This window comes from Mustelus asterias, unplaced genomic scaffold (genome assembly GCF_964213995.1).
Source record: "Mustelus asterias unplaced genomic scaffold, sMusAst1.hap1.1 HAP1_SCAFFOLD_35, whole genome shotgun sequence".
NCBI classification, from domain to species: Eukaryota; Metazoa; Chordata; class Chondrichthyes; order Carcharhiniformes; family Triakidae; genus Mustelus; species Mustelus asterias.
Window position 1 is genome coordinate 2,533,839 of NW_027590117.1, and position 25,281 is coordinate 2,559,119.

A 25,281-nucleotide genomic window follows, 5' to 3' on the forward strand; every position below is an offset into this window, starting at 1 on the left:
CCCGCTCGCAGCGAGTATGATTGAAGCTGTTTACTCGGCTTTCCCAGGCACCTACTGACGTGAGAGTGAAATGCAATTTCCAGTTGTAAGTACTCTGAGTGTTGTAAACTCTAGGCCTGTTGCTGGAAGGTGAGATTCGACAGGGCATGAGGGTGCAGTGCCAGAATCAAGCATAAACTAAACAAGCTACAGCTTAGGGCCTCACAATCCGCAGGGGCCTCACAAAATTTCAGAAGGTTTCCAATGAAGAGAACATTTAAGGAGTGGATACCAGAAAAGAAAAAGAAAGCACCAGCTTGAAGAGCAACTCAAAAAATTACCAAAATCTATGAGAGAGATCAAGCCAGCCAAATGATAAATATGTAATTGGTAAATGCACTCATTTGAAAATAATTTGTATTTTTCAATTTAAATACCTTGCTATTAAATAATTAAAAGGTTTTCAATTCTTTTATGGCGACCCAAGGTCCTGTTTTGGCACGCACCTTTGTGAGACCTTTTGGTGTAACTTTTTAACAAGGGGCCTCCAAGCTTTATATAGCTTAGGGCCTCACCAAGTCTAAATCCGGCACTGCCTGGCTGTGACAAGATCGGTGGAAAAACCTCAATCTGTGCTGCAACCTTTCTGAGGTTCTTTCTATGATTGTTTGTGTTTCGATATTTGATGAAAGTGAGAACTGAAAATAGATATCTGACCCGTGCAAAAGTTACTGCTGCTTCACTCAGCTCAACTCAAGGAGCAGTGCATGGATTGGGCTGTTTCTGAATGTCACAAAATTGTTTGACATCCGCTCCAATCACCCAATGAGCAGAAGCAGATTGGTGTATTACTGAAATGATCTCAAACATTGTTTGTGCTGATAATTTTTCTTTTACGATGGTTCCTAATAATTAGTGTTTGAAAAATTATATTGATAGATTTTATATATTTTATTTCATCTGTTCCTCAGTTAAGTCAGTTATTTTTCTGTTTGCAGGCAGATATTTGAAGGAACCAAATGATTCCTCGATGCAAGCACAATTTCATCAAGCCAGTTCCAACACAAAGCAGTTCCAGTCTCACTCACAAAGCACAGAAATACTGCCAGCTCATTGTCACAAAGAGAAGTATTCAGCCCCAAAGGAAGAGACAACTTTTAATCCAAGAATTGAAAAGCACGAGAGGCTGATTTTTTCTCATTTCCCTCCAAAATAGGACCATAGGATCAGGAGTGGGCCATTCAGCCCATTGAGCCTGCTCCACCATCCAATCTGATCACACACTTCAATGCCTTTTTCCTACTCGATCTCCAGATCCCTTTATGTTATTGGCATTTCAAAACCTGTTAATGTGTATTTTAAAAATACTCAATGACTAAGCTTGCACAATCCTCTGGGCTAGAGAATTCCAATGTCCCCCAGCTTACTGAGTTTTAAAAAAAAACTCTGATCTCTGTCTAAATGTGGTACCCCTAATTTTGAAATTGTGTTTCTTGGTCCTAGACAGTCATGATGTGGAGATGCAGGCGTTAGACTGGGGTAAACACAGTAAGAAGTCTAACACCAGGTTGAAGTCCAACAGGTTTATTTGGTAGCAAAAGCCACTAGCTTTCGGAACAGGCTGTTCCTTCATCAGGTGGGTGGGAGTTCTGATCAAACAGGGCACAAAGACACAAACTCAATTTACATGAATAATTATTGGAATGTGAGTCTTTACAGCTAATCAAGTCTCAAAGGTACAGACAATGTGAGTGGAGGGAGCATTAAGCACAGGTTGAAGAGATGTGTATTGTCTCCAGACAGGACAGCTAGTAAGATTTTGCACATCCAAGCAAGTTGTGGGGGTTACAGATAGTGTGACACAAACCCAGTTATTTGTTCTAGCTGTCCTGTCTGGAGACAATACACATCTCTTTAACCTGTGCTTCATGCTCCCTCCACTCACATTGTCTGTGTTGTCAGACTTCTTACCTAGACAGTCAACCAGGGGATGCATTTTACCTGCACATACCCTGTCTATGTTGTTAAGTATTATGTCAGATTCAGTGATGTACAGGACCAGTTTCTTCATAGAAGAGTCCTGCCATTGCTGCACACATCTGGCGAACATTAATTGCTTTCTCTCTATGGCAGTAATAAGAACAAAGACGAACAAAGAAAATTACAGCACAGGAACAGGCCCTTCGGCCCTCCAAGCCTGCACTGACCATGCTGCCCTACTGAACTAAAATCCCCTACTCTTCCGGGGACCATATCCCTCTATTCCCATCCTATTCATGTATTTGTCCAGACGCTCCTTCAAACTCACTATCGCATCTGCTTCCACTACCTCCCCCCGGCAGCGAGTTCCTCTGTGTAAAAAAAAAAATTACATCTTCTTTAAATCTATGCCCCCCAGGAATTGATTCTTCTACCCTGGGAAAAAGCTTCTGATCATCCACTCTGTCCATGCCTCTCATAATCTTGTAGACTTCTGTCAGGTCGCCCCTCAACCTGCGTCATTCCAATGAGAACAAACCAAGTTTCTCTAACCTCTCCTCATAGCTAATGCCCTCCAACCAGGCACCATCCTGGTAAATATTTTCTGTACCCTCTCCAAAGCTTCCACATCTTTCTGATAGTGTGGCGACCAGAATTGAACACTATCTTCCAAGTGCGGCATAACTAAGGTTCTATAAAGCTGCAACATGACTTGCAATTTTTAAACTCAATGCCCCAAATATTCTTACTAATGTAAGGCGGGCAAAATTGCAAAGAACACTAGTTATGGTCTAACCAAGCTGCTATACAGTAAAAGTAAGACTTCACTCCTGGAAAACTCAAATCCTCCTGCAGTAAAGGCCAACATACCATTTTCAATGAGGACATCCAGGTCCCTTCATACATCTACACTTTTGAATATCTTACCATTTAAGAAATACTCTGCACTCCCCTCGTATCAACGTGGAAAACCTCATATGGTGGCACAGTGCCAGGGACCTGGGTTCAATTCTGGCCTCAGGTCACTGTCTGTGTGGGGTTTGCACATTCTACCCATATCTGCATGGGTTTCCTTCAGGGGATTGTCAGGGGGACTAGCAGGGTAGGAATATTGTCAATGCATGCTTGATGGGCCGACTGGACTCATTCTGCACTGTCAGAACACTATTTTTCTATATTTTCCACATTTTATTCCATTTGCAAAGACTTTCCAAGGCCGCTTGATGCTGCTTTGTATCTTCCACATGACACATATTTCCACCGAGCTTTGTGTCATCTGCAAACTTGTCACTATTGCATTTGACCTACAGGTAGATACATCACAAGATTTTAAAGTCACCCACTCACAGATATAAAACACTGTCACATTCGTCACAAATTAACTAACAATTCATCACGAGAACAGACAAAAACTGTACAATAATTAATAAATTGCAACTAATTCACTCAGAATTTAGATAGAGAAACATGTTATATACAATCCAATTTTTCTCAATCAGTTAGACTGAAAGATGCAATGACGATTCCCTTACTACAATCTGTAGGAATTACTTACCAGGCTCTGTATCCAGATGTTACTATTCACAGGGCTATAAATTGAATATTATTCAATTGAAAAGAAAACAAATATCATGTATTACATTTTAAACAAGTAATTTCTAACAAAGTACCAGAATGCATGTAATTTTAAGGTTCAGAAGTATCTCACATTTGATACAACATCAGAGACACTTGTATAAAGATTGAGTCCTGCACTCACATAGATAAGAAGAGAATCACAGATGTAAAATTAATGCTACATTCACAAACTCTCGAGAGACGGGCAGAAGAGCAAGGTTTTCCAAAATGTACGAGAGATGGTCCACTACGGTGTGATTCCTACATCCAAACGTTCATGAGGGAAATCATGAAACAAAATGATCTCAACACTCGCACAGTATCAGCAAGTAACATTTGTAGAACGAATCTTGCAGTCATACACAGCACCACAGAGAGATACAGTAGGAAAAGTACATCCAGATGTTGTACCGGAGACTGATGCATACAGTATGAATCGGACACTCATGTAGTTGCTCAATGACTGAGGATGGCAGAACTGAAATCAAACTCTCGTTGACTTCAAGACACTTAAGGTGAAACCAAAATTGTACACAGTATTCCTGCAGAGGTCTCACTAACACCGTGTAAAATTGCAACAAAATCTCCATAGTTTTGAATTCCATCCCCTTTACAGTGTTGGCCAGAATGCCCTTTGCCGCCTTAACTATTAGTTGAATCTGCCTACTAGCTTTTTTTACATTCTTGCACTAGAAACCTAGGTCCATCTGTACTTCACTCACCTGCAGCCTCTCTCCATTTAGATGATAATCTACCTTTTGTTTCTTCCTGCCACAGCACATGAGCTCACACTTACCCACATTAAACTCCATTTGCTAGATTTTCACCCAATCACCCAATCTATTTCCATTGCAGATTCGCAATATCCTCATTAAAACCTGCCCTTTCATCTATCTTTGAATAGTTGGCAAATTTGGAAACCTTACATTCCATTCCTTCTTCCACTTTAATAGTGTAAATGATCAACAATTGCAGGCCAAGAAATGATTTCTATGATACTTCATTAGTTACATATTTGCACTTTGAAAATAATCCATTTTTTCCAACTCTGTTTTCTCTGTGATAGGCAGGTTTCAATCCGTGCTAACACACTTTCTGCAATTCTATGGACGTTTCCTTTATGCACCAGCCTCTTATGTGGTACCTTGTCAAATGTTTTTTTGGAAATCTATATACACTATATCTAGAGGTTGATCTCTATCATTTCTCCCTGTAACATCCTCAAAGAATTCAAGTAAACTTGTCAAACATGATTTACATTTTGTAAAACCATGTTGACTCGGTTTGATTACATTCAACTTTCCAAAATGATTAGCTATTTCCTCATTGATTATTGACACCAGTGTCTTGCTAATAATAGCTGTGAAACTAACTGGCCTACAGCTCCCACCTTCTGTCATTTTCCCTTTCTTAGCAACCGAGTCACATTGGCTGTGTTCCAATCTTCTGGTAACTTCTTGGTACTGAGTGAGCTAGAAGCTGGGTCAATGAGTATGGGTAGATTGATAATCAATAAAGGAATCAAGGATTATGAGGATAGGGTGAGATAGTGAAATTTGGATTATCATGTCGGATCACTCATTGAATGGTGGAGCAGAATTGAGAGTCTGAGTGGCCTACTCCTGCTCCTAATTTAATTGCTATCCCATCCTTTCTAAAAGATTGTAGCATTTTCCCTGCTGTTGATGTCAGGCTAATGGGTCTGTGGTTTTCCCTTCTCTCTCTTCTTCAAGTAATCAGTTTATATTTACCACCTTTCAATCTGCAGGAACCATTGCCAAATCTATAGAATTTGGAAAGATGACTACCAATGTATCCAACATCTCCAGTTTAAGTTTATTTATTAGCGTCACAAGTAGGCTTACATTAACACTGCAATGAAGTTACTGTGGAAATTCCCTCGTTATCACACTCTGGTGCCTGTTCGGATACACTGAGGGAGAATTTAACATAGCCAATGCCTGTCTTTCGGACTGTGGGAGGAAACCAGAGCAGCCGGAGGAACGTCATGCAGACACGGGGAGAACATGCAGACTCTGCACAGACACTGACCCAAGCCGGGAATTGAACCCAGGTCCCTGGCACTGTGAGGCAGCAATGCTAATCATTGTGCTGCCCCTCATGTCCGGCAGCTCTGGGATTCAAACCTACACCCCCAGAGACTGCAACCTTAATCCAGCACCTTAGACCGGCCACGCTACCACCCCTTTCAAAACTCTGGAATTTACATCAGTTTATGGAGATTTATTAAATTTCAACCCCATTAATTTCTCCAGTTTTTTTTCACTAATACTAACCTCTTTCAGTTCCTCATGCTCACTACTCCCTTGGTTCTCTCGTGTTTTTAGGGTGATTTCTGAATCTTCCTCCATGAAGACAGACACACATTTAGTTGATCTGCCATTTATCTGTTCCACATTATAAACTCTCCTGTCTCTGCCTGGAATTGATCACATTTGCCCTTGCTAATCTTTTCCTTTTCTAACTTCTATGGTTTTTATGTTTCTCACCAATCTGCTCTCATATTCTATTTTCTCTTTCTTTTTTTAGTTTCTTGGTCCCCCTTTACTGAATTCTAAAACATGTTCCCAATCCTGAAGCTTTTGACTATTTTGGGCAGGATACGAGTCCCTTCCTTTGATCTGATGGAATCTTCCACTGTCCTTCTTAGCCACAGTTGCTTCGCTTTTCCTGTTGGATTTTTGTTCCTTAAAGGAATCTATAATTGTTGTATATATGTGAAATTAAAGTCTCCCAAAATTCCCAGAGGACCATAATGTTAAGACCCAAGCCAGAAACTCCAAGGTATCTTGTCAAGTTAACCTCGACCCTAAATGTTACATTTGATTTTGGCAGTAGGGTGAGCATTATGTATTTCACTCCAGGTATGATTTAATTTTGATTTGATTTATTATTGTCACATGTATTAATATACAGTGAAAAGTATTGTTTCTTGCTCGCTATACACACAAAACATACCGTTCACAGAGAAAGAAACGAGAGTGTGCAGGATGTAGTGTTAAAGTCATAGCTAGGGTGTAGAGAACGATCAACTTAATGCAAGGTAAGTCCATTCAAAAGTCTGACAGCAGCAGGGAAGAAGCTGTTCTTGTGTCGGTTAGTACGTACCCTGAGGCTTTTGTATCTTTTTCCCGAAGGAAGAAGGTGGAAGAGAGAATGTCCGGGGTGCGTAGGGTCCTTAATTATGCTGGCTGCTTTGCTGAGGCGGGAAGTGTAGACAGAGTCAATGGATGGGAGGCTGATTTGCATGATGGATTGGGCTACATTCATGACAAGTTCTCCTTTACGCTTCCTGAAGTTGATGACAATCTCCTTTGTTTTGTTGACATTGAGGGACAGATTATTGTTGCCGCAACTACTTAAGTGACCCACTTAAGAACATAAGAACATAAGAAATAGGAGCAGGAGTAGGCCATCTAGCCCCTCGAGCCTGCCCCGCCATTCAATAAGATCATGGCTGATCTGACGTGGATCAGTACCACTTACCCGCCTGATCCCCATAACCCTTAATTCCCTTACCGCTCAGGAATCCATCCATCCGCGCTTTAAACATATTCAGCGAGGTAGCCTCCACCACCTCAGTGGGCAGAGAATTCCAGAGATTCACCACCCTCTGGGAGAAGAAGTTCCTCCTCAACTCTGTCTTAAACCGACCCCCCTTTATTTTGAGGCTGTGTCCTCTAGTTTTAACTTCCTTACTAAGTGGAAAGAATCTCTCCGCCTCCACCCTATCCAGCCCCCGCATTATCTTATAAGTCTCCATAAGATCCCCCCTCATCCTTCTAAACTCCAACGAGTACAAACCCAATCTCCTCAGCCTCTCCTCATAATCCAAACCCCTCATCTCCGGTATCAACCTGGTGAACCTTCTCTGCACTCCCTCCAATGCCAATATATCCTTCCTCATATAAGGGGACCAATACTGCACACAGTATTCCAGCTGCGGCCTCACCAATGCCCTGTACAGGTGCATCAAGACATCCCTGCTTTTATATTCTATCCCCCTCGCAATATAGGCCAACATCCCATTTGCCTTCTTGATCACCTGTTGTACCTGCAGACTGGGCTTTTGCGTCTCATGCACAAGGACCCCCAGGTCCCTTTGCACGGTAGCATGTTTTAATTTGTTTCCATTGAGATAGTAATCCCATTTGTTATTATTTCCTCCAAAGTGTATAACCTCGCATTTCTCAACGTTATACTCCATTTGCCATATCCTCGCCCACTCACTCAGCCTGTCCAAATCTCTCTGCAGATCTTCTCCGTCCTCCACACGATTCACTTTTCCACTTAACTTTGTGTCGTCTGCAAACTTCGTTACCCTACACTCCGTCCCCTCCTCCAGATCATCTATATAAATGGTAAACAGTTGCGGCCCGAGTACCGATCCCTGCGGCACGCCACTAGTTACCTTCCTCCAACCAGAAAAACACCCATTTATTCCGACTCTTTGCTTCCTGTCGGATAGCCAGTCCCCAATCCACTTTAACACACTACCCCCAACTCCGTGTGCCCTAATCTTCTTCAGCAGCCTTTTATGGGGCACCTTATCAAACGCCTTTTGGAAATCCAAAAACACCACATCCATCGGTTCTCCTCCATCAACCGCCCTCATCACATCTTCATAAAAATCCAACATGTTCGTCAAGCACGACTTTCCCCTCATGAATCCATGCTGCGTCTGATTGATCGAACCATTTCTATCCAGATGCCCTGCTATCTCCTCTTTAATAATGGATTCCAGCATTTTCCCTACTACAGACGTTAAGCTGACCGGCCTATAGTTACCCGCCTTTTGTCTCCTTCCTTTTTTAAACAGCGGCGTAACATTAGCCGTTTTCCAATCAACCGGCACTACCCCAGAATGCAACGAGTTTTGATAAATAATCACTAACGCATCCACTATTACCTCTGACATTTCTTTCAATACCCTGGGATGCATTCCATCCGGACCTGGGGACTTGTCCACCTTCAGTCCCATTAGTCTACCCAGCACTGCCTCTCTGGTAACATTAATTGTATTAAGTATTTCTCCTGCTGCCAACCCTCTATCGTTAATATTTGGCAAACTATTTGTGTCCTCCACCGTGAAGACCGACACAAAAAACTTATTTAAAGACTCAGCCATATCCTCATTTCCCACTATTATCTCCCCCCTCTCGTCCTCCAAGGGTCCAACATTCACTCTAGCCACTCTATTCCTTTTTATATATTTATAAAAACTTTTACTATCATTTTTTATATTAATTGCTAGCCTAGCTTCATAGTCTATCCTTCCTTTCTTTATCGCTTTCTTAGTCTCTCTTTGTTGTTTCTTAAATTTTTCCCAATCACTTGTTTCTCCACTATTTTTGGCCACTCTGTACGCAGCTGTTTTTATTTTAATACTCTCCTTTATTTCCTTCGTTATCCACGGCTGGTTCTCCCTTTTCTTACAATCCTTGTTTTTTGCTGGAATATATTTTTGCTGAGAACTGAAAAGGATCTCCTTAAAAATCCTCCACTGTTCCTCAGCTATCCTACCTGCTCTCCCAGTCTACCTTAGCCAATTCATCCCTCATCCTATCATAATACCCTCTATTCAAACAGAGGACACTGGTTTGAGACCAAACTTTCTCCTCTTCCATCTGAATCAGAAATTCGACCATATTGTGGTCACTAGACCCAAGAGGGTCCTTCACAATAAGATCCTTAATTCTACCTACCTCATTACACAATACCAGATCCAAAATAGCTCGTCCCCTCGTCGGTTCCGTAACATGCTGTTCATGGAAACTATCCCGACAGCATTCTAAGAACTCTTCCTCCATTCCACCCTTACCGACTTGAGTCTGCCAGTCAATGTGCATGTTGAAGTCCCCCATGATTATTGCCGTTCCGTTTTTACACGCATCCCTTATCTGCTTGTTTATAGCCCTCCCTACCTCAACATTATTATTTGGGGGCCTATATACCACACCTACTAGTGTCTTTCTCCCTCTACTATTCCTCATCTCTACCCATAATGATTCCACGTTTTGTTCCTCAGAGCCTATGTCATCCCTCAGTACTACCCTGATATTATCTCTTATTAATAGCGCAACCCCACCACCTTTTCCTTCCTGTCTATTCTTCCTAAACGCCTGATACCCCTGGATATTCATCTCCCAGTCCGGGTCACCTTTCAGCCACGTTTCTGTAATGGCCACTAGATCGTACCCACTTGTGCTGATTTGCACCATCAACTCATTCACCTTGTTCCGAATGCTTCGTGCATTCAGGCAAAGTGTCCTTATTCCAGCTTTTATCTGAACCCGCTTTGATGAGTCGCGAACACCCTCTCCCTCTACTCCCTTATCTAAATTACCACCTTCATTCACTTGCACCCTCTCCTCTACCATTAATTTTGTAATTCCCCTTACCCCTGCATCCTCCCCCCCATCAATTAGTTCCTTGATCCTAGTCAACTCTTCTAGCTCCCCTCCCCCCAACCTATCTAGTTTAAATTCTCCCCAGTAGCCTTAGCCAACCTACCGGCCAGGATATTGGTCCCCGTGTGATTCAAGTTCCACCCGTTTTTTGTATACAGATCACCCCTGCCCCTAAAGAGGTCCCAATGGTCCAGGAACCTGAATCCCTGCCCCCTGCACCAGTCCCTCAGCCACACATTCATCCTCCACCTCACTCCATTCCTGCCCTCACCTTCCCGTGGCACAGGCAGTAATCCTGAGATTACTACCTTTGCTTTCCTCTTTCTCAGCTGTCTCCCTAATTCCCTGTACTCCCTTTTCATGACCCCTTCTCCCTTCCTACCCACATCAGCGGTACCAATATATACCGCTACCTCAGGCTCCTCTCCCTCCCACCTCAGGATTTCCAGGACGCGACTAGCGACATCCTGGATCCCGGCCCCAGGGAGGCAGACCACCATGCGAGAATCCCGCCTACCTCCGCAGAAACGCCTGTCTGTCCCCTTCACCATCGAGTCCCCGATTAATACCGCCTTCCTCCTCTTTTCCTTAGCCCTCTGAGTTACAGGGCTGGACTCCACTGCGGAGACACGGCCACTGCTGCTTCCCCCAGGCGGGCTGTCCCCCCCAGCAGTACTCAAGCAGGAGTACTTGTTGTGCAGGGGCAAATCCACCGGGGTGCTCTCAACCACCCTAGCCTTACCCTTCCTGGCCGTCACCCACTTGGCCTCTTCCCGTGGCCCTGGTGTGACCACCTGATGATAGCTCTTGTCTATCACCTCCTCATTCTCCCTCATCAGCCTAAGATCCTCGAGCTGTAGTTCCAGCTCCCTAACACGGTCTCTCAGGAACCGCAGCTCGACACACCCCTCACAGATGTGGATGTCCGGGAGGCCAGATGCCTCCAGGACCTCCCACATCCTACACTGGGAACAACACATTGGTTTCACACTCATACTGGACACTTTATGTCAAGTAAGACAGTGAAAAGTTAATAAGAGTGTAAGGAAACAAAAACTCACCCCTGCTCGTCCAAGCCCTGTGAGCCAAAGCCCTGACAGCTCACTCAACTTCCCACTCACTCTGCTGCCCGCTACGATGCTGCCCGCTGTATACTTTGGTGCACTTTTAAACCCTCCAAAAACTTCCCGTGGCCACTCCTGGCCTGACTTCCGGTTTTGAAAAAAACCTCCGATTTTAAACCCAAAATTAACTGAAAAAATAAATAATTAATTACAGTCAGAAGACCCACTCTCTTACCCTCAGCCTGCTCCTGGGAACAATGAAGCTGAACCTCCAAGGTAAGCCCTTTTTAAACCCTCCAAAAACTTCCCCTGGCCACTCCTGGCCTGACTTCCGGTTTTGAAAAAAACCTCCGATTTTAAACCCAAAATTAACTGAAAAAATAAATAAATAAATAATTAATTACACTTGGAAGCTTTTATCAAACCAGGTTTATTTAAGGGCACAGTTAGAATATAACATAGAAGATTAACATAACTTTTACCAATTACAAGACTTAAACATGACACATGATAACTCCAAACAGCGAGTTGTCTCAGCTATTCCAATGTAAAGCATCATCCCACAGATATACTCCTTTCTTCAGTCTTCGTTAGCACAAAAACAAGTACGCTCACGTGATGCTGGGTTTTCAGCTGTGTGACACTAATGGACAGAAATCTAGGTCGGCAGCTTTCAGAGAAGGATATATTCTGAAAACAGCAAAACCTAAGAGAGGTAAACCCAGTCTTTGGCAGCTTCCAATAACAGCCACCCAGAGAACAGAATCTCCAACTCCAGAGAGGGGGGAAAACATGGCTGCCTCTCTCCGTTTCAAGCAGCTTCTGAAAAACCAAACTCAAACTGGATTTCTCTGTGAAAATAGCTGTCTGTCCGCACATGACCTGACTTGTCAATCACCCCCAAATCAAGCTCAACTCTGCAATCCCAGGGAACACTGAAACAGCAGCAGCACAGTGGTTAGCAATGATGCCTCATAGTGCCAGGCATCTGGCTTCAATTCCAGCCTGTGTGGACGTTCCCCACATGCATTTCTTCCAGGTGTTCCATTTCCTCCCACAGTCCAAAGATGTGCCGGTCAGGTGGATTGGCCATGTTAAAATGTCCGTTAGTGTCCAATGATATGTAGGTGAGGTGGATTGGCTATGCTAAATTGCCACTTAGTGTCAGGGGGTCAGCAGGGTAAATATTTTGGATTTGGGGATGGAGCCGAGGTGGGATTGTTCTTGGTGCAGGCTCAATGGTCTGAATGGCTCCTTATGCGCTGTAGGGATTCTATGGATTCTTCGATGAAATAGAAATAAATATTAAAATACATTTCTTAAAGGCACAGTATCATCACAATAGGCTGCTCTCCCCTTTGAGAGAGAGCCAACAGGTATTATGACAGGCTGATTTAACCCTGAGGGGTTAACCTCAGGCGAGGGGCAAGATTGAGAAGGTGTGACCTTCATGGGTAACGCCAGCTGGTACAGAATTTGATTCCATGCCGCTGTCATCATTCCGCATCATGAACCAGTGGTCCAGACAACTGAGCGAACTGACTATCTTGGCAATACGTAATATTTAATATTTAAATATTAGCTATTACCTGACTCCCATCATACCTTTAAATATAGTTTCCCAGTCCACCTCAGACAACTTGCCACTCTAATTTTGATAGTTTTCTTCAGTGAGAAACACCCAGATAAATTAAACAAAACAGAAATGTAACCACCACATCCCATCGTCATGGCAATGTGACAGGTTTCAAATGGGACCGAAATGTCTTCCAACTTCTAAACATGTTTTCATTCTGTAATCCTTGTGAATTTCGAAACCAGGTATCGCAACAAGTTTTAAAGAGCACCAGGCCACTGCAGGGAATGTTGTGGGACTGGCCAGTCCAGCGGAAAGATAACCTTTCCATTGACCAACTGTGAGAATGAACAAAATGCAGTGCTGGATGTAATTGAGAACAGAAACAATAACAGCAGAATCCACCCCCTGGAATCACTTGTGAATTTGGTGGTGTCTCAGCAGGTGTGATGAATTACAAAATCTGTCCCCACACTGGGAGCAGGCGAATGGCCTCTCCCTGGCGTCGACTCGCTGGTGTTTTTGTAGGTGGGACTGACCACTGAATGCCTTCTCCTGCTCAGAGCAGGTGAATGGTCTCTCCTCGGTGTGAACTCGCTGGTGTGAATGCAGTGTGGATTGATGTCTGAATGCCTTCCCACAATGAGAGCATGTGAATGGCTTCTCCCCAGTGTGAATTCGCTGGTGTCTCTGCAGAGCGCATGAACGAGTGAATCCCTTCCCACACTGAGAGCAGGTGAATGGCTTTTCTCCAGTGTGGAGCTGCTGGTGTCTCTGCAAAGTGGATGAATATCTGAATTTCTTCCCACACTGAGAGCAGATGAGTAGCCTCCCGCCAGTGTGAACTTGCTGGTGTAACTGTAGTTGGGATAACTGCGTGAATCCCTTTCCACACTGAGAGCAGTTGAACGGCCTCACCCCAGTGTGAACTCGCTGGTGTGAATTTAGGTTCGATAACTGAGTGAATCCCTTCCCACACTGAGAGCAAGTGAAAGGCCTCTCCCCAGTGTGAACTTGCTGGTGTCTCAACATGTGGAATAACTGAGTGAATCCCTTCCCACACCGAATGCAAGTGAACGGCCTTTCCCCAGTGTGAATTCGTCGATGAGCTTCCAGCACAGATGGGAATCTGTATTCCTTCCCACAGTCCCCACATTTCCATGGCTTCTCCATATTTCGGTTCTTCTTCTGTCTCTCCAGGTTGGACAATCAGTTGAAGCCTTGACCACACACACAAGAAGTGTACGGTTTCTCCCTGCTCTGAATGGTGATATATTTATTCAAGCTGTGTAAGTGGTGACAATTCGTCCTGCAATCAGTGGACTGGAACACCTTCACTTGGGTGTGAGTCTGTCTTGATGGTTTTCCAGTCACATTGATGTTTCAAAACATTTGAAGCAGACAAACATTTCTCCTTCCAGATTCAAAGGCCAATGCTCTTCAGGACCCAAGGAATCGAGTGACTCTGTCAGATCTTAACGTGACATTTGAGATTTCTGTCTGTAATTCCTCCTCTTCTGATATCCTGTAAAGGGAGTTTACAAAAAACATCACTGTCAGTATCGGATAGAAATTCAAAAACAGACAATTCTGGTTTCTATGAAACATTCTTTCCTCTGTTGTTCCCCAAAAGCTGTAAATCTGCATTCCATACGCTCACCCCCCTTTTACACTCTGCTGCACGTAATATTCACCCTCCCAATTCTTGTAAAGGTGCTGAGTCATGTTGATTGACAGCTCCATGCTCATCGCTTCCTGTCCAGGGCACAAAAATCATAAGAAATATGAGGTTCCGTTGGCCATTCCGCCCACCAAGCCTGCTCAAGCATTTAATGAGATCATTGGCCAATCTACCTCAGCATAATTTTCCACACTGTCCCTCATCTCCCTTGATGTCCGCAACATCTCGGAATCTATCAAAGAACAAAGAACAATACAGCACAGGAACAGACCCTTCGGCCCTCCAAGCCCGTGCCGCTCCCTGGTCCAAACTAGACCATTCTTTTGTATCCCTCCATTCCCACTCCGTTCATATGGCTGTCTAGATAAGTCTTAAACGTTCCCAGTGTGTCTGCCTCCACCACCTTGCCTGGCAGCGCATTCCAGGCCCCCACCACCCTCTGTGTAAAATACGTCCGTCTGATATCTGTGTTAAACCTCCCCCCCTTCACCTTGAACCTATGACCCCTCGTGAACGTCACCACCGACCTGGGGAAAAGCTTCCCACCGTTCACCCTATCTATGCCTTTCATAATTTTATACACCTCTATTAAGTCTCCCCTCATCCTCCGTCTTTCCAGGGAGAACAACCCCAGTTTACCCAATCTCTCCTCATAACTAAGCCCCTCCATACCAGGCAACATTCTGGTAAACCTCCTCTGTACTCTCTCCAAAGCCTCCACGTCCTTCTGGTAGTGTGGCGACCAGAACTGGACGCAGTATTCCAAATGCGGCCGAACCAACGTTCTATACATCTGCAACATCAGACCCCAACTTTTATACTCTATGCCCCGTCCTATGAAGGCAAGCATGCCATATGCCTTCTTCACCTCCTTCTCCACCTGTGACGTCACCTTCAAGGATCTGTGGACTTGCACACCCAGGTCCCCCTGCGTATCTACACCCTTTATGGTTCTGCCATTTATCGTATAGCTCCTCCCTACATTATTTCTACCAAAATGCATCACTTCGCATTCATCAGGATTGAACTCCATCTGCCATTTCTTTGCCCAAATTTCCAGCCTATCTATATCCTTCTGTAGCTTCTGACAATGCTCCTCACTATCTGCAAGTCCTGCCAATTTTGTGTCGTCCGCAAACTTACTGATCACCCCAGTTACACCTTCTTCCAGATCGTTTATATAAATCACAAACAGCAGAGGTCCCAATACAGAGCCCTGCGGAACACCACTAGTCACAGGCCTCCAGCCGGAAAAAGACCCTTCCACTACCACCCTCTGTCTTCTGTGACCAAGCCAGTTCTCCACCCATCTAGCCACCTCCCCCTTTATCCCATGAGGTCCAACCTTTTTCACCAGCCTACCATGAGGGACTTTGTCAAACACTTTACTAAAGTCCATATAGACTACATCCACGGCCCTTCCCTCGTCAACCATTCTGGTCACTTCTTCAAAAACCTCCACCAGGTTAGTGAGGCATGACCTCCCTCTCACAAAACCATGCTGACTATCGTTAATCAGTTTATTCCTTTCTAAATGCGCATACATCCTATCTCTAAGAATCTTCTCCAACAACTTCCCCACCACGGACGTCAAGCTCACCGACCTATAATTACACAGGTTATCCTTCCTACCCTTCTTAAATAACGGGACCACATTAGCTATCCTCCAATCCTCCGGGACCTCACCTGCGTCCAGTGACGAGACAAACATTTGCGTCAGAGGCCCAGCGATTTCATCATCTCTGTCTTGAAAATATTTGATGACTGAGGCTCCACAGTCCTCTGGGTTAGAGAATTTCAAAGCTTCACCACATCCTTGGGTGAGGAAAACACCCACATCTTAGCTTTCACTCCATTTTCCCATCTGTTCCCCAACCTCTTGACTCAATCTAAAATCTGTCTAACTCATCTGTAAACACATTCAATGATCAACAGCCTCAACTGTTTTAAAGTTCATTTAGTCGTGTCACAAGTCGGTTTACATTAACACTGCAATGGAGTTAATGCGAAAATCCCCTGTTCGCCACATTCTGGTGCCTGTTTGTGTCCACTGAGGGAGAATTTAGCATAACTAATGCACCTAACCAGCACGTCTTTCAGACTGGTCCCTGTGGAAGAGAAATCCAAAGACTAACAACTCTGAGGGAAGAAATGACTGAAAATATATAATATAGTTGCAGTACAATATTGCTGTGCAACAGAACCATAAATATCTCGTGTATCATATAAGAATAATAGACATATCTCTGTCCTATAATTTATTGTACCCTTAAATGTCAGGGGAAGCCAGCACTTTAATTGCGAACATGAGGAAAGAGACCATCCTTTTCGCCAGACAAATAAATGAGTCAAGCTGAGGGAGCAAAGGATGTCAATATCTTTGAGAGAGAGAGATTTGGGCCAACCTTTCCAGAATCTGCATTCTCCCTGGATTCACTTCCTTTCCCTTCAGTTCTTGCAAGTTCCGCAATTTCCCCCCAGAATGAGAAAAGCAATGAAAAGAGGGAGAAAGGAAAGTGTTTTACTCACAGATGTTGGAGCCAGGAGGCAGTTTTGGTGTGTGAGAAGCTCAATCTTCATTCAGAGGGGCCGCTTTGCTGGGCAGGAATGAGCAGCTTAACAACCTCATTGTCCAGCTTCCGCATTCAGACAATGGGGAGCTCTGATTAGCTGGAGGACCAGCTTCCTTCCGGTCCTCCAGTTCTTCCCATGTTCACCTCAGCTCGGCGGGGTTGGGGGGGTCTGGGCGCACCGCCGCACATGCGCAGCTTCCCCATTCCCTTGGACATGCGCAGTCCTTCTGCCGGGGAGGGGGAGCTCACCGATCAGCCTCTCGCTCTGGCCGGAGCCGGCAGCCGGTTGCCTGGAAACCTTGGCTCGAGGTGGCGGAAGGGGGAATAAGGAGAAGGACGGAGCAGCCGTGTCCGCGCGCCGGGGCCTGCGCACCTAGTGACATCACCGCGAGCAGCGTGATTCCTACTGGCTGAGTCAAACAGGGCTCCATTGTGACGTCAAAATGCGGAAGTTGACCAATGATATTCAGACTGAATCTTCCTCCTTTGGGCAGCATGTGGGAGGAAAGCAATGTTTCCCCTTTTCCATTGCTGTTCCCATTCTGGATGAAATCAGTGACTTGGAGCAGCTGAAGGGAAAGGAAGTGAATCCAGTCGGTTTGTTATACACATTTTTAATCCAGTAATTTTGATTTGATTTATTGTTATATGTATTAATAGACAGTGAAAAGTATTGTTTCTTGCGCGCTATACAGACAAAACATACCGTTCACAAAGAAGGAAATGAGAGAGTGCAGAATGTAACGTTCCAGACATAGCTAGGGTAGAGAGAAATATCAACTTAATACAAGGTAAGTCCATTCAAAAGTCTGATAGCAGCAGGGAAGAAGCTGTCCTGGTTGGTAGGTGACCTCAGACTTTTGTATCTTTTTCCCGAAGGAAAAGGTGGAAGAGAGAATGTCCGGGGTGCGTGGGGTCCTTAATTATGGTGGCTCCTTTACCAAGGCAGCGGGAAGTGTAGACAGAGTCAATGGATGGGAGGCTGGTTTGCATGATGGATTGGGCTACATTCACAACCTTTTGTCGTGAACTTGCGGACTTGGGCAGAGCAGGAGCCATACCAAGCTGTGATACAACCAGAAAGAATGCTTTCCATGGTGCATCTGTAAAAGTTGCTGAGAGTTGTAGCTGACTTGCCAAATTTCCTTAGTCTTCTGAGAAAGTAGAGGTGTTGGTGGGCTTTCTTAACAATAGTGTCGGAATGGGGGGATCAGGACAGTTTGATGGTGATCTGGACACCTAAAAACCTGAAGCTCTTGGCCCTTTCTACTTCATCCCCATTGGTGTAGACATGTTCTCAGGGGCATGTTCATCTTTACGCTTCCTGAAGTCGATGACAATCTCCTTCATTTTGCTGACATTGAGGGAGAGATTATTGTTGCTGCACCAGTTCACCAGATTCTCTATCTCATTCCTATACTCTGTCTCATCGTTGTTTGAGATCTGACCCACTACAGTGGTGTCGTCAGCAAACTTGATAATCTAATTCAAGGGAAATTTGGCCGGACAGCCATAGGTGTAAAAGGAGTATAGTAGGGGGCTGAGAACACAGCCTTGTGGGGCAGCGGTGTGGAGGAGGTGTTGTTGCCTATACTTACTGATTATGGTCTGTGAGTTAGGAAGTTCAGGATCCAGTCGCAGAGCGATATGCCGAGGCCCAGGCCACGGAGTTTGGAGATGAGTTTCGTGGGAATAACAGTATTGAAGGCTGGGCTGTAGTCAATAAATAAGAGTCTGACATAGGTGTCCTTGTTATCTAGGTGTTCCAGGGTTGCGTGCAGGGCCAAGTAAATGGCGCCTGCTGTGGACCTGTTGCAGCAGTGGGCAAACTGTAGTGGATCCAGGTAGTCCGGGAGGCTGGAATTGATTTGTGCTATGACTAACTTTTCGAAGCACTTCATAATGATGGATGTCAGAGCCAGCGGCCGATAGTTGTTAAGGCACGGTGCTCGGTTTTCCTTAGGTACCGGGATGATGTTCATCTTCTTGAAGCAGATAGGGACGTCGAATTTTAAAGAGAGGTTGAAGATGTCTGTGAACAACTCCGCCAGCTGATCCACGCAGGATCTGAGTGCACGTCTGGGTACCCCATCTGGGCCAGTTGCTTTCCGTGGGTTGACCTTCAAGAAAGCTGCTCTGACATCTGCAATGGTGACCCCATTATTATTAATGTAGACATCTATCTGTCTGTCAGCCTACATGTAGATTTGCAGATGTGTGTCCTGGAGAGGAAGCAGGGAGTGTGGACCTGTCAATCAGCCTGAATCAGCACCTTCAGCAGAATTGAGTGAATGGTAGATGCAGCAGAGTGAGAATGGAGGGAGAGTCTGTTGGATAGAGATTTACAGCTTTTGGGGAATGAGAGCAGAAAAAAATGTTCCATAGAAAGTGGAATTGTCATACATTCAGATTAGACAGGAATTGGCGAATGTGGATTGGGAGCAGCTATTTGAGGGCAAATCCACGTCTGACATGTGGGAGGCTTTTAAAGGCCAGTTGATTGAAGTGCAGGATATGCATGCCCCCACAAAAATGAAGGATAGAAATGGCAGGATTCGGGAAATTGTAGGTTTAATTGAAATGAAAACAAGCCTCCAACAAGTCGAAGCAACTAAAAACTGATGAAGCCCTTGAGGAGGACAGAGAAAGTAGGAAGGAACTTAAACATGGAATTAGGAGGGCTGAACAGGGCCATGTCTTTAGTAAATAGGGTCAAAGAGAATCCCAAGGCTTTTTATGCATCTATTAGAAGAAAGAGAAAGAGTCGTCCCACTCAAGGACAGAGGAGGAAAGTTATGCGTGTAGCCACAGGAAGTGGATGGGATTCTTAATGAGTACTTTGTCTAAGTATTCACCAAGGAGAAGGACATGGCAAATGTTGAGGTCAGGGATGGGTGTGTGAATGCTCTAGAGAATATCAATATATTGAAGGGAGAAGTGTTGGATATCCTAAATTGCATTAAGGTAGACAAGTCCCCGGGACCGGATGGGATCTATCCCAGGTTACTGCGGGAGGCAAGGGAAAAAATAGCTGGGGCCTTAACAGATATCTTCACATCCACTTTGACCACAGGTGAGGTTCCAAGGACTGGAGAATAGCCAATGCTATTCCCTTGTTTCAGAAAGGAAGCAGGGATAATCCAGGAAATTGTAGGCCAGTGAGCCTGATGTCTGTGGTGGGGAAGCTTTTGGAGAAGATACTGAGGGACATGAGATATGCACATTTGGAAGAAAATGGACTAGTTAGTGACAGACAACGTGGTTTTATACAGAGAATGTCATGTCTCACCAACTTGATTCAGATTTTTTGAAGAGGTGACAATGATAAATTATGAGGAAAGAGCCGTGGATGTAGTTGATATGGAATTTGGTAAGGCGATTGACAAGGTTCCACATGACAGATTGGTACAATAACAAAAATCACGTGGGATTCGTGGTGGGCTGGTTAGATGGATACAGAGCTTGCTTGGTCATAGAAAACAGAGAGTAGCGGTGGAAGGTTGTTTTTTAGAATGGAGCTCAGTAGCTAGTAGTATTCCATAGAGATGAGTGCTGGGATCTGTTGTTTGCAGTATATATAAATGATCTGGAGGAAAATGTGGGTGGTCTGAAGAGTAAGTTTGCGGACGACACGAAGATTGGTGGAATTGCTGATAGTACCAGGGAGTGTCAGAGGATACAACAGGATATAGAAAATCTGGAGACTTAGGCACAGAAATGACAGGTGGAGTTTAATCCAGACAAATGTGAGCAGATGCATTTCGGAGGATCAAATTTAGGTGTGAATTACACTGTAAATGGCAGAACCTTAAGGAACATTAAAATACAGAGGATTTGGGCGTGCAGGTCCACAGTTCCCTAATAGTGGCAACACAGATAGCCAAGGTGATTCAGAAGTTGATGTGAAGTTTAAAACCTTGGTTCGGCAGCATTTGGAGTATTGTGTGCAGTTCTGGTCACCACACGACCAGAAGGATATGGAAGCTTTTGGGAGGGTGCAAAGAAGGTACACCAGGATGTTGTCTGTTCTCAAAGACATTGGCTATGAGAAGAGATTGACTAAACTAGGATTGTTTTCACTTGAAAAATGGAGGCTGAGGGGAGACCTAATAGAAGTCTACAAAATTATGAAAGGAATAGACAGTTTGTTTAGTCGGAGGTGTTTTCCCAGGGTGCAAGTGTCAATTACAAGGGGGCACAGGTTCCAGGTCAGAGGGGGAAGGTTTAAGGGAGATGTGTGGAGGAAGTTTTTCAAGCAGAGAGTGATGGGTGTGTGGAATGCGCTGCCAGAGGAGGTAGTGGAAGCAGGTACATTAGCAACATTTAAGAGGCATCTGGATGGGTACATGAATATGGAGGGATTACAGGGATATGGTTGTAGGAAGAGCAGAAGATTTTTTAAAGTTTAATTCGGGTATCATGATCAGCACGGGCTTGGAGGGCCGAAGGGCCTGTTCCTGTGCTGTACTTTCCTTTGTTCTTTGTTCTGAATTTCTGTCCTGTACTGACAGTCCTGATTTTTGTAAACCCCTCTTACAGGATATCAGAAGGTGAGGAATTACAGACAGCAATCTCAAACCAAAGTTCACATCAACTTCTGACCAAGTCACTCAATATATATCAGCTAAATATCATCAACCTTTGAATCTAGATGAAGAAATGTTTCTCGGTTCAGTCTGTTGCAGAAGACTTTAAACATCAGTGTGACTGGAGACACACACACACTCTACAGTGAGCTTGTTCCTGTGCGCTGACTGTAAAGAGCTTTAACCAATTACAGAGCCTGAACAAACATCGCACCATTCACAGCGGGGAGAGACCACAGACTGTGTTTGGCTTCAACTGATAGTCAAACCAGGAGTGACACAAGGACCCCGCACCATGGAGAAACAGTGGAAATGTGGGGACTGTGGGAAGGGATTCAGGTTCCCATCTCAGCTTGAAATTCATCGACGGACTCACACTGGAGAGAGGCCATTCACCTGCTCTGCGTGTGGGAAGGGATTCAATGATTCATCCAACCTGCGGACACACCAGCACATTCACACCGGGGAGAGACTGTTCAGCTGCACCATCTGTGGGAAGGACTTCACTCAGTTACCCAGCCTACTCAGACACAATGTCACTCACACCAATGAGAGACCCTTTAAATGCTCCGACTGTGGGAGGGATTTCAAAAGCTCTCAGGGACTAATGGCCCACCAGCGCACTCACACTGAGGAGAGGCCGTTCAGCTGCTCTCACTGCACAAAGAGGTTTAGAAAGTCATCCACTCTGCGGGTACACCAGCAGGTTCACAACAGGGAGAGACTGCTCATCTGCTCTGTGTGTGGGAAGCGATTCAGTACTTCATCGCAACTGCTGATACACCAGAGAGTTCACACTGGGGAGCGACCATTCAACTGCTCTGTGTGTGGGAAAGGATTCACTCGATTATCAACCCTGCAGAGGCACCAGCCAATTCACACCGGAGAGAGGCCTTTCTCCTGCACCGTGTGTGGGAAGCGATTCCGTCAGTCATCCCATCTGCTGACCCATCATGTCACTCACACCAGTGAGAGACCCTTCAAATGCTCTGACTGTGGGAGAGATTTCAAAAGTCCTCGGGAACTGATGTCCCACCAGCGCATTCACACTGAGGAGAGACTGTTCAGCTGCTCTCACTGCACAAAAATATTTAAAACGTCATCCCAACTGCAGGTACACCAGCGAGTTCACACTGGGGAGACACCATTCACCTGCTCCGACTGTGGAAAGGGATTCACTCGATTATTAAGTCTGCAGATACACCAGCCAATTCATGCTGGGGAGAGGTGCTAGATGTGTACTGCGTGTGTGAAGGGATTTAGTTATTCACTCCATCTGCTGCCCCACCAGCGAGATCACAGGTGGTGATTACAGGGGGTGGATTCTGCTCTCAATTACATCCAGGACTGTGTTTTATTCATTCTTTCAGTTGGTCATTGGGAAGGGTTACTTTCTGTTGGACTGTGATGGTCCAGAGCTGTCCACGAGCTGATCACACAGTAGCATGATGCTGAATAGTTAGCTTGATTGGATAAGTATGTAGTCAATTAATATTGTGATTGGTTTGTAACCAGGCAAGATGGGCTGAAGTAAATGTATAAGAATGTGTGGTTTGCTTTGTTTGATGGAGAGGTTGCATGGTGGGCCCAGTGACTTGCTCCCCGCCGGTGTAAAACAAAGACCATTTGATGATTGCAACTAACCTGAGTGTCGAGTAATTTGTCTTCAGTCATTCTTACCGAAAAAATTGGCATCACCAACAGGATATCGAAGTCATGTACCACCCACAGAGGATCGGGTGTCCTCATGTACCACCCACAGAGGATCGGGTGTCCTCATGTACCACCCACAGAGGATCGGGTGTCCTCACACACCACCCACAGAGGATCGGGTGTCCTCACACACCACCCACAGAGGATCGGGTGTCCTCATGTATCACCCACAGAGGATCGGGTGTCCTCACACACCACCCACAGAGGATCGGGTGTTCTCACACACCACCCACAGAGGATCGGGTGTTCTCACACACCACCCACAGAGGATCGGGTGTCCTCACACACCACCCACAGAGGATCGGGTGTCCTCACGTACCACCCACAGAGGATCGGGTGTCCTCACACACCACCCACAGAGGATCGGGTGTCCTCACACACCACCCACAGAAGATCGGGTGTCCTCATGTACCACCCACAGAGAATCGGGTGTCCTCATGTACCACCCACAAAGGATCGGGTGTCCTTTAAATTAAGACATTGTGCGCAATGAGCTAAAAACCAAATCAGTTTCATCATTGACAAGTTATGGACCAATGAGCTACTTCCCAACAATTGGCTCAGGTTAGCTTTGAACATTTTTGCTACGACAACGGATGAATGGACACCGTTCAACAATTACCAGGCAGGAGTGTTCCCTTCTTGTTGGGGAACACTTCAGCAGTCAAGGGCATTCAGCCTCTGATCTTCGGGTAAGCGTTCTCCAAGACACACGAGACATGACAACGCAGAACCGCTGAGCAAAAACCGATAGCCAAGTTCTGCACACATGAGGACGGCCTCAACTGGGATCTTGGGTTCATGTCACACTTTCTGTAACCCCCACAACTTGCTTGGGTTTGCAAAATCTCACTGACTGTCCTGGCTGGAGACAATTCACACCTCTTTAACCTGTGCTTCACCCTTTCTTCACTCACATTGTCTGCATCTATAAAGACTTGATTACCTGTTAAGATTCGCATTCCAACCATTATCTTGTAATTGAGTTTGTGTCTATCTGTGCCCTGTTTGTGAACTGAATTCTTCACTCACCTGATGAAGGGGCAATGCTCCAAAAGCTCGTGCTTCCAAATAATCCTGTTGGAATTTAACCTGGTGTTGTGAGACTACTTACTGAATATTTTTAAAGTATAAAAAAGGGGTCTTGAGAAACCAATTTGGTGGAGAGAGGCAGAGAGAGAGAGAGAGATGTTTCGAGAGGTTTTGAGAGCTGTTGGTTTTCCAAGTTATCCACGTATTCAGAGCCAATACTTCATGTCCTTGTCATCTGATTTACTTTGATTTATTATTGTCACATGTATTGGGATACGTGAGAAGTAGTGTTTCTTGCGCGCTATACAGACAAAACATGCCATTCATAGAGAAGGAAAAGAGAGGGTGCAGAACAAGAGGTAAATCTTTTAGAGCTGAGGTGAGGAGAAATGTTTTCACCCAGTGGGTGGTGAATGTGTGGAATTCACTACCACTGAAAGTTGTTGCGGCCAAAACGTTGTGTGATTTGAAGAAATTAGATATAGCTCTTGGGGTAAAGGAATCAAGGGATATGGGAGGATCGGGATATTGAATTCGATGATCAGCCATGATGAAAATTAATAGTGGAGCAGGGTCAAATGGCCACCTGCTTTCTATTTCCTATGTTTCTAGAATGTTGTGTTACAGTCATGGGGTGGAGAGAAGTCTGTTCAATTATTAATGTTAAGCTTTCTCTAATTACTGTGAATCAAAAATTTGCTTTTTATCTTCTTGACTTGTTACGTTTTTAATGGTTTTTGGCTAAGTCACTAGAACCTGGTGAGATTTATGATTAGGGTGGTTATTGCAAACAAGTGAGCCCTATAAATCTTAATTCAAATAAATCAAAGTTCTTACAAATGGAATGCTATCCTTTATTATGACAGAAATTAAACATAGAAGTAACAGTATAATGCTTCAGTTATACAGGGCATTGCTAATACTGCATCTTGAACACTGGTGCAATTTTGCTGTCCGATTTCAGGACAGGATATCAATGCATTGGAAGCCATTCAGAGGAGGTTTACTAGATTGATTCCAGAATTGGGGGTAAAACGGAACGCTAAACT

General features: G+C 44.7%; 2 protein-coding genes across 2 annotated transcripts; one reads left to right on the forward strand and one right to left on the reverse strand.

Moving 5' to 3' along the window:
* Positions 1 to 6,476: 6,476 nt before the first annotated feature.
* Positions 6,477 to 17,372, reverse strand: LOC144482282 (uncharacterized). Its single transcript, XM_078201466.1, has 3 exons — positions 16,858 to 17,372; positions 11,476 to 14,172; positions 6,477 to 6,968 (listed from the first exon to the last, which is right to left on the reverse strand). The coding sequence occupies exon 2, from the start codon at positions 13,818 to 13,820 to the stop codon at positions 13,062 to 13,064; it is 759 nt and encodes a 252-aa protein (XP_078057592.1). The 5' UTR covers positions 13,821 to 14,172; positions 16,858 to 17,372; the 3' UTR covers positions 6,477 to 6,968; positions 11,476 to 13,061.
* Positions 6,547 to 25,063, forward strand: LOC144482279 (uncharacterized). The gene is made up of 2 exons (XM_078201460.1): positions 6,547 to 6,640; positions 21,441 to 25,063. The coding sequence occupies exon 2, from the start codon at positions 21,783 to 21,785 to the stop codon at positions 22,719 to 22,721; it is 939 nt and encodes a 312-aa protein (XP_078057586.1). The 5' UTR covers positions 6,547 to 6,640; positions 21,441 to 21,782; the 3' UTR covers positions 22,722 to 25,063.
* Positions 25,064 to 25,281: the final 218 nt, after the last annotated feature.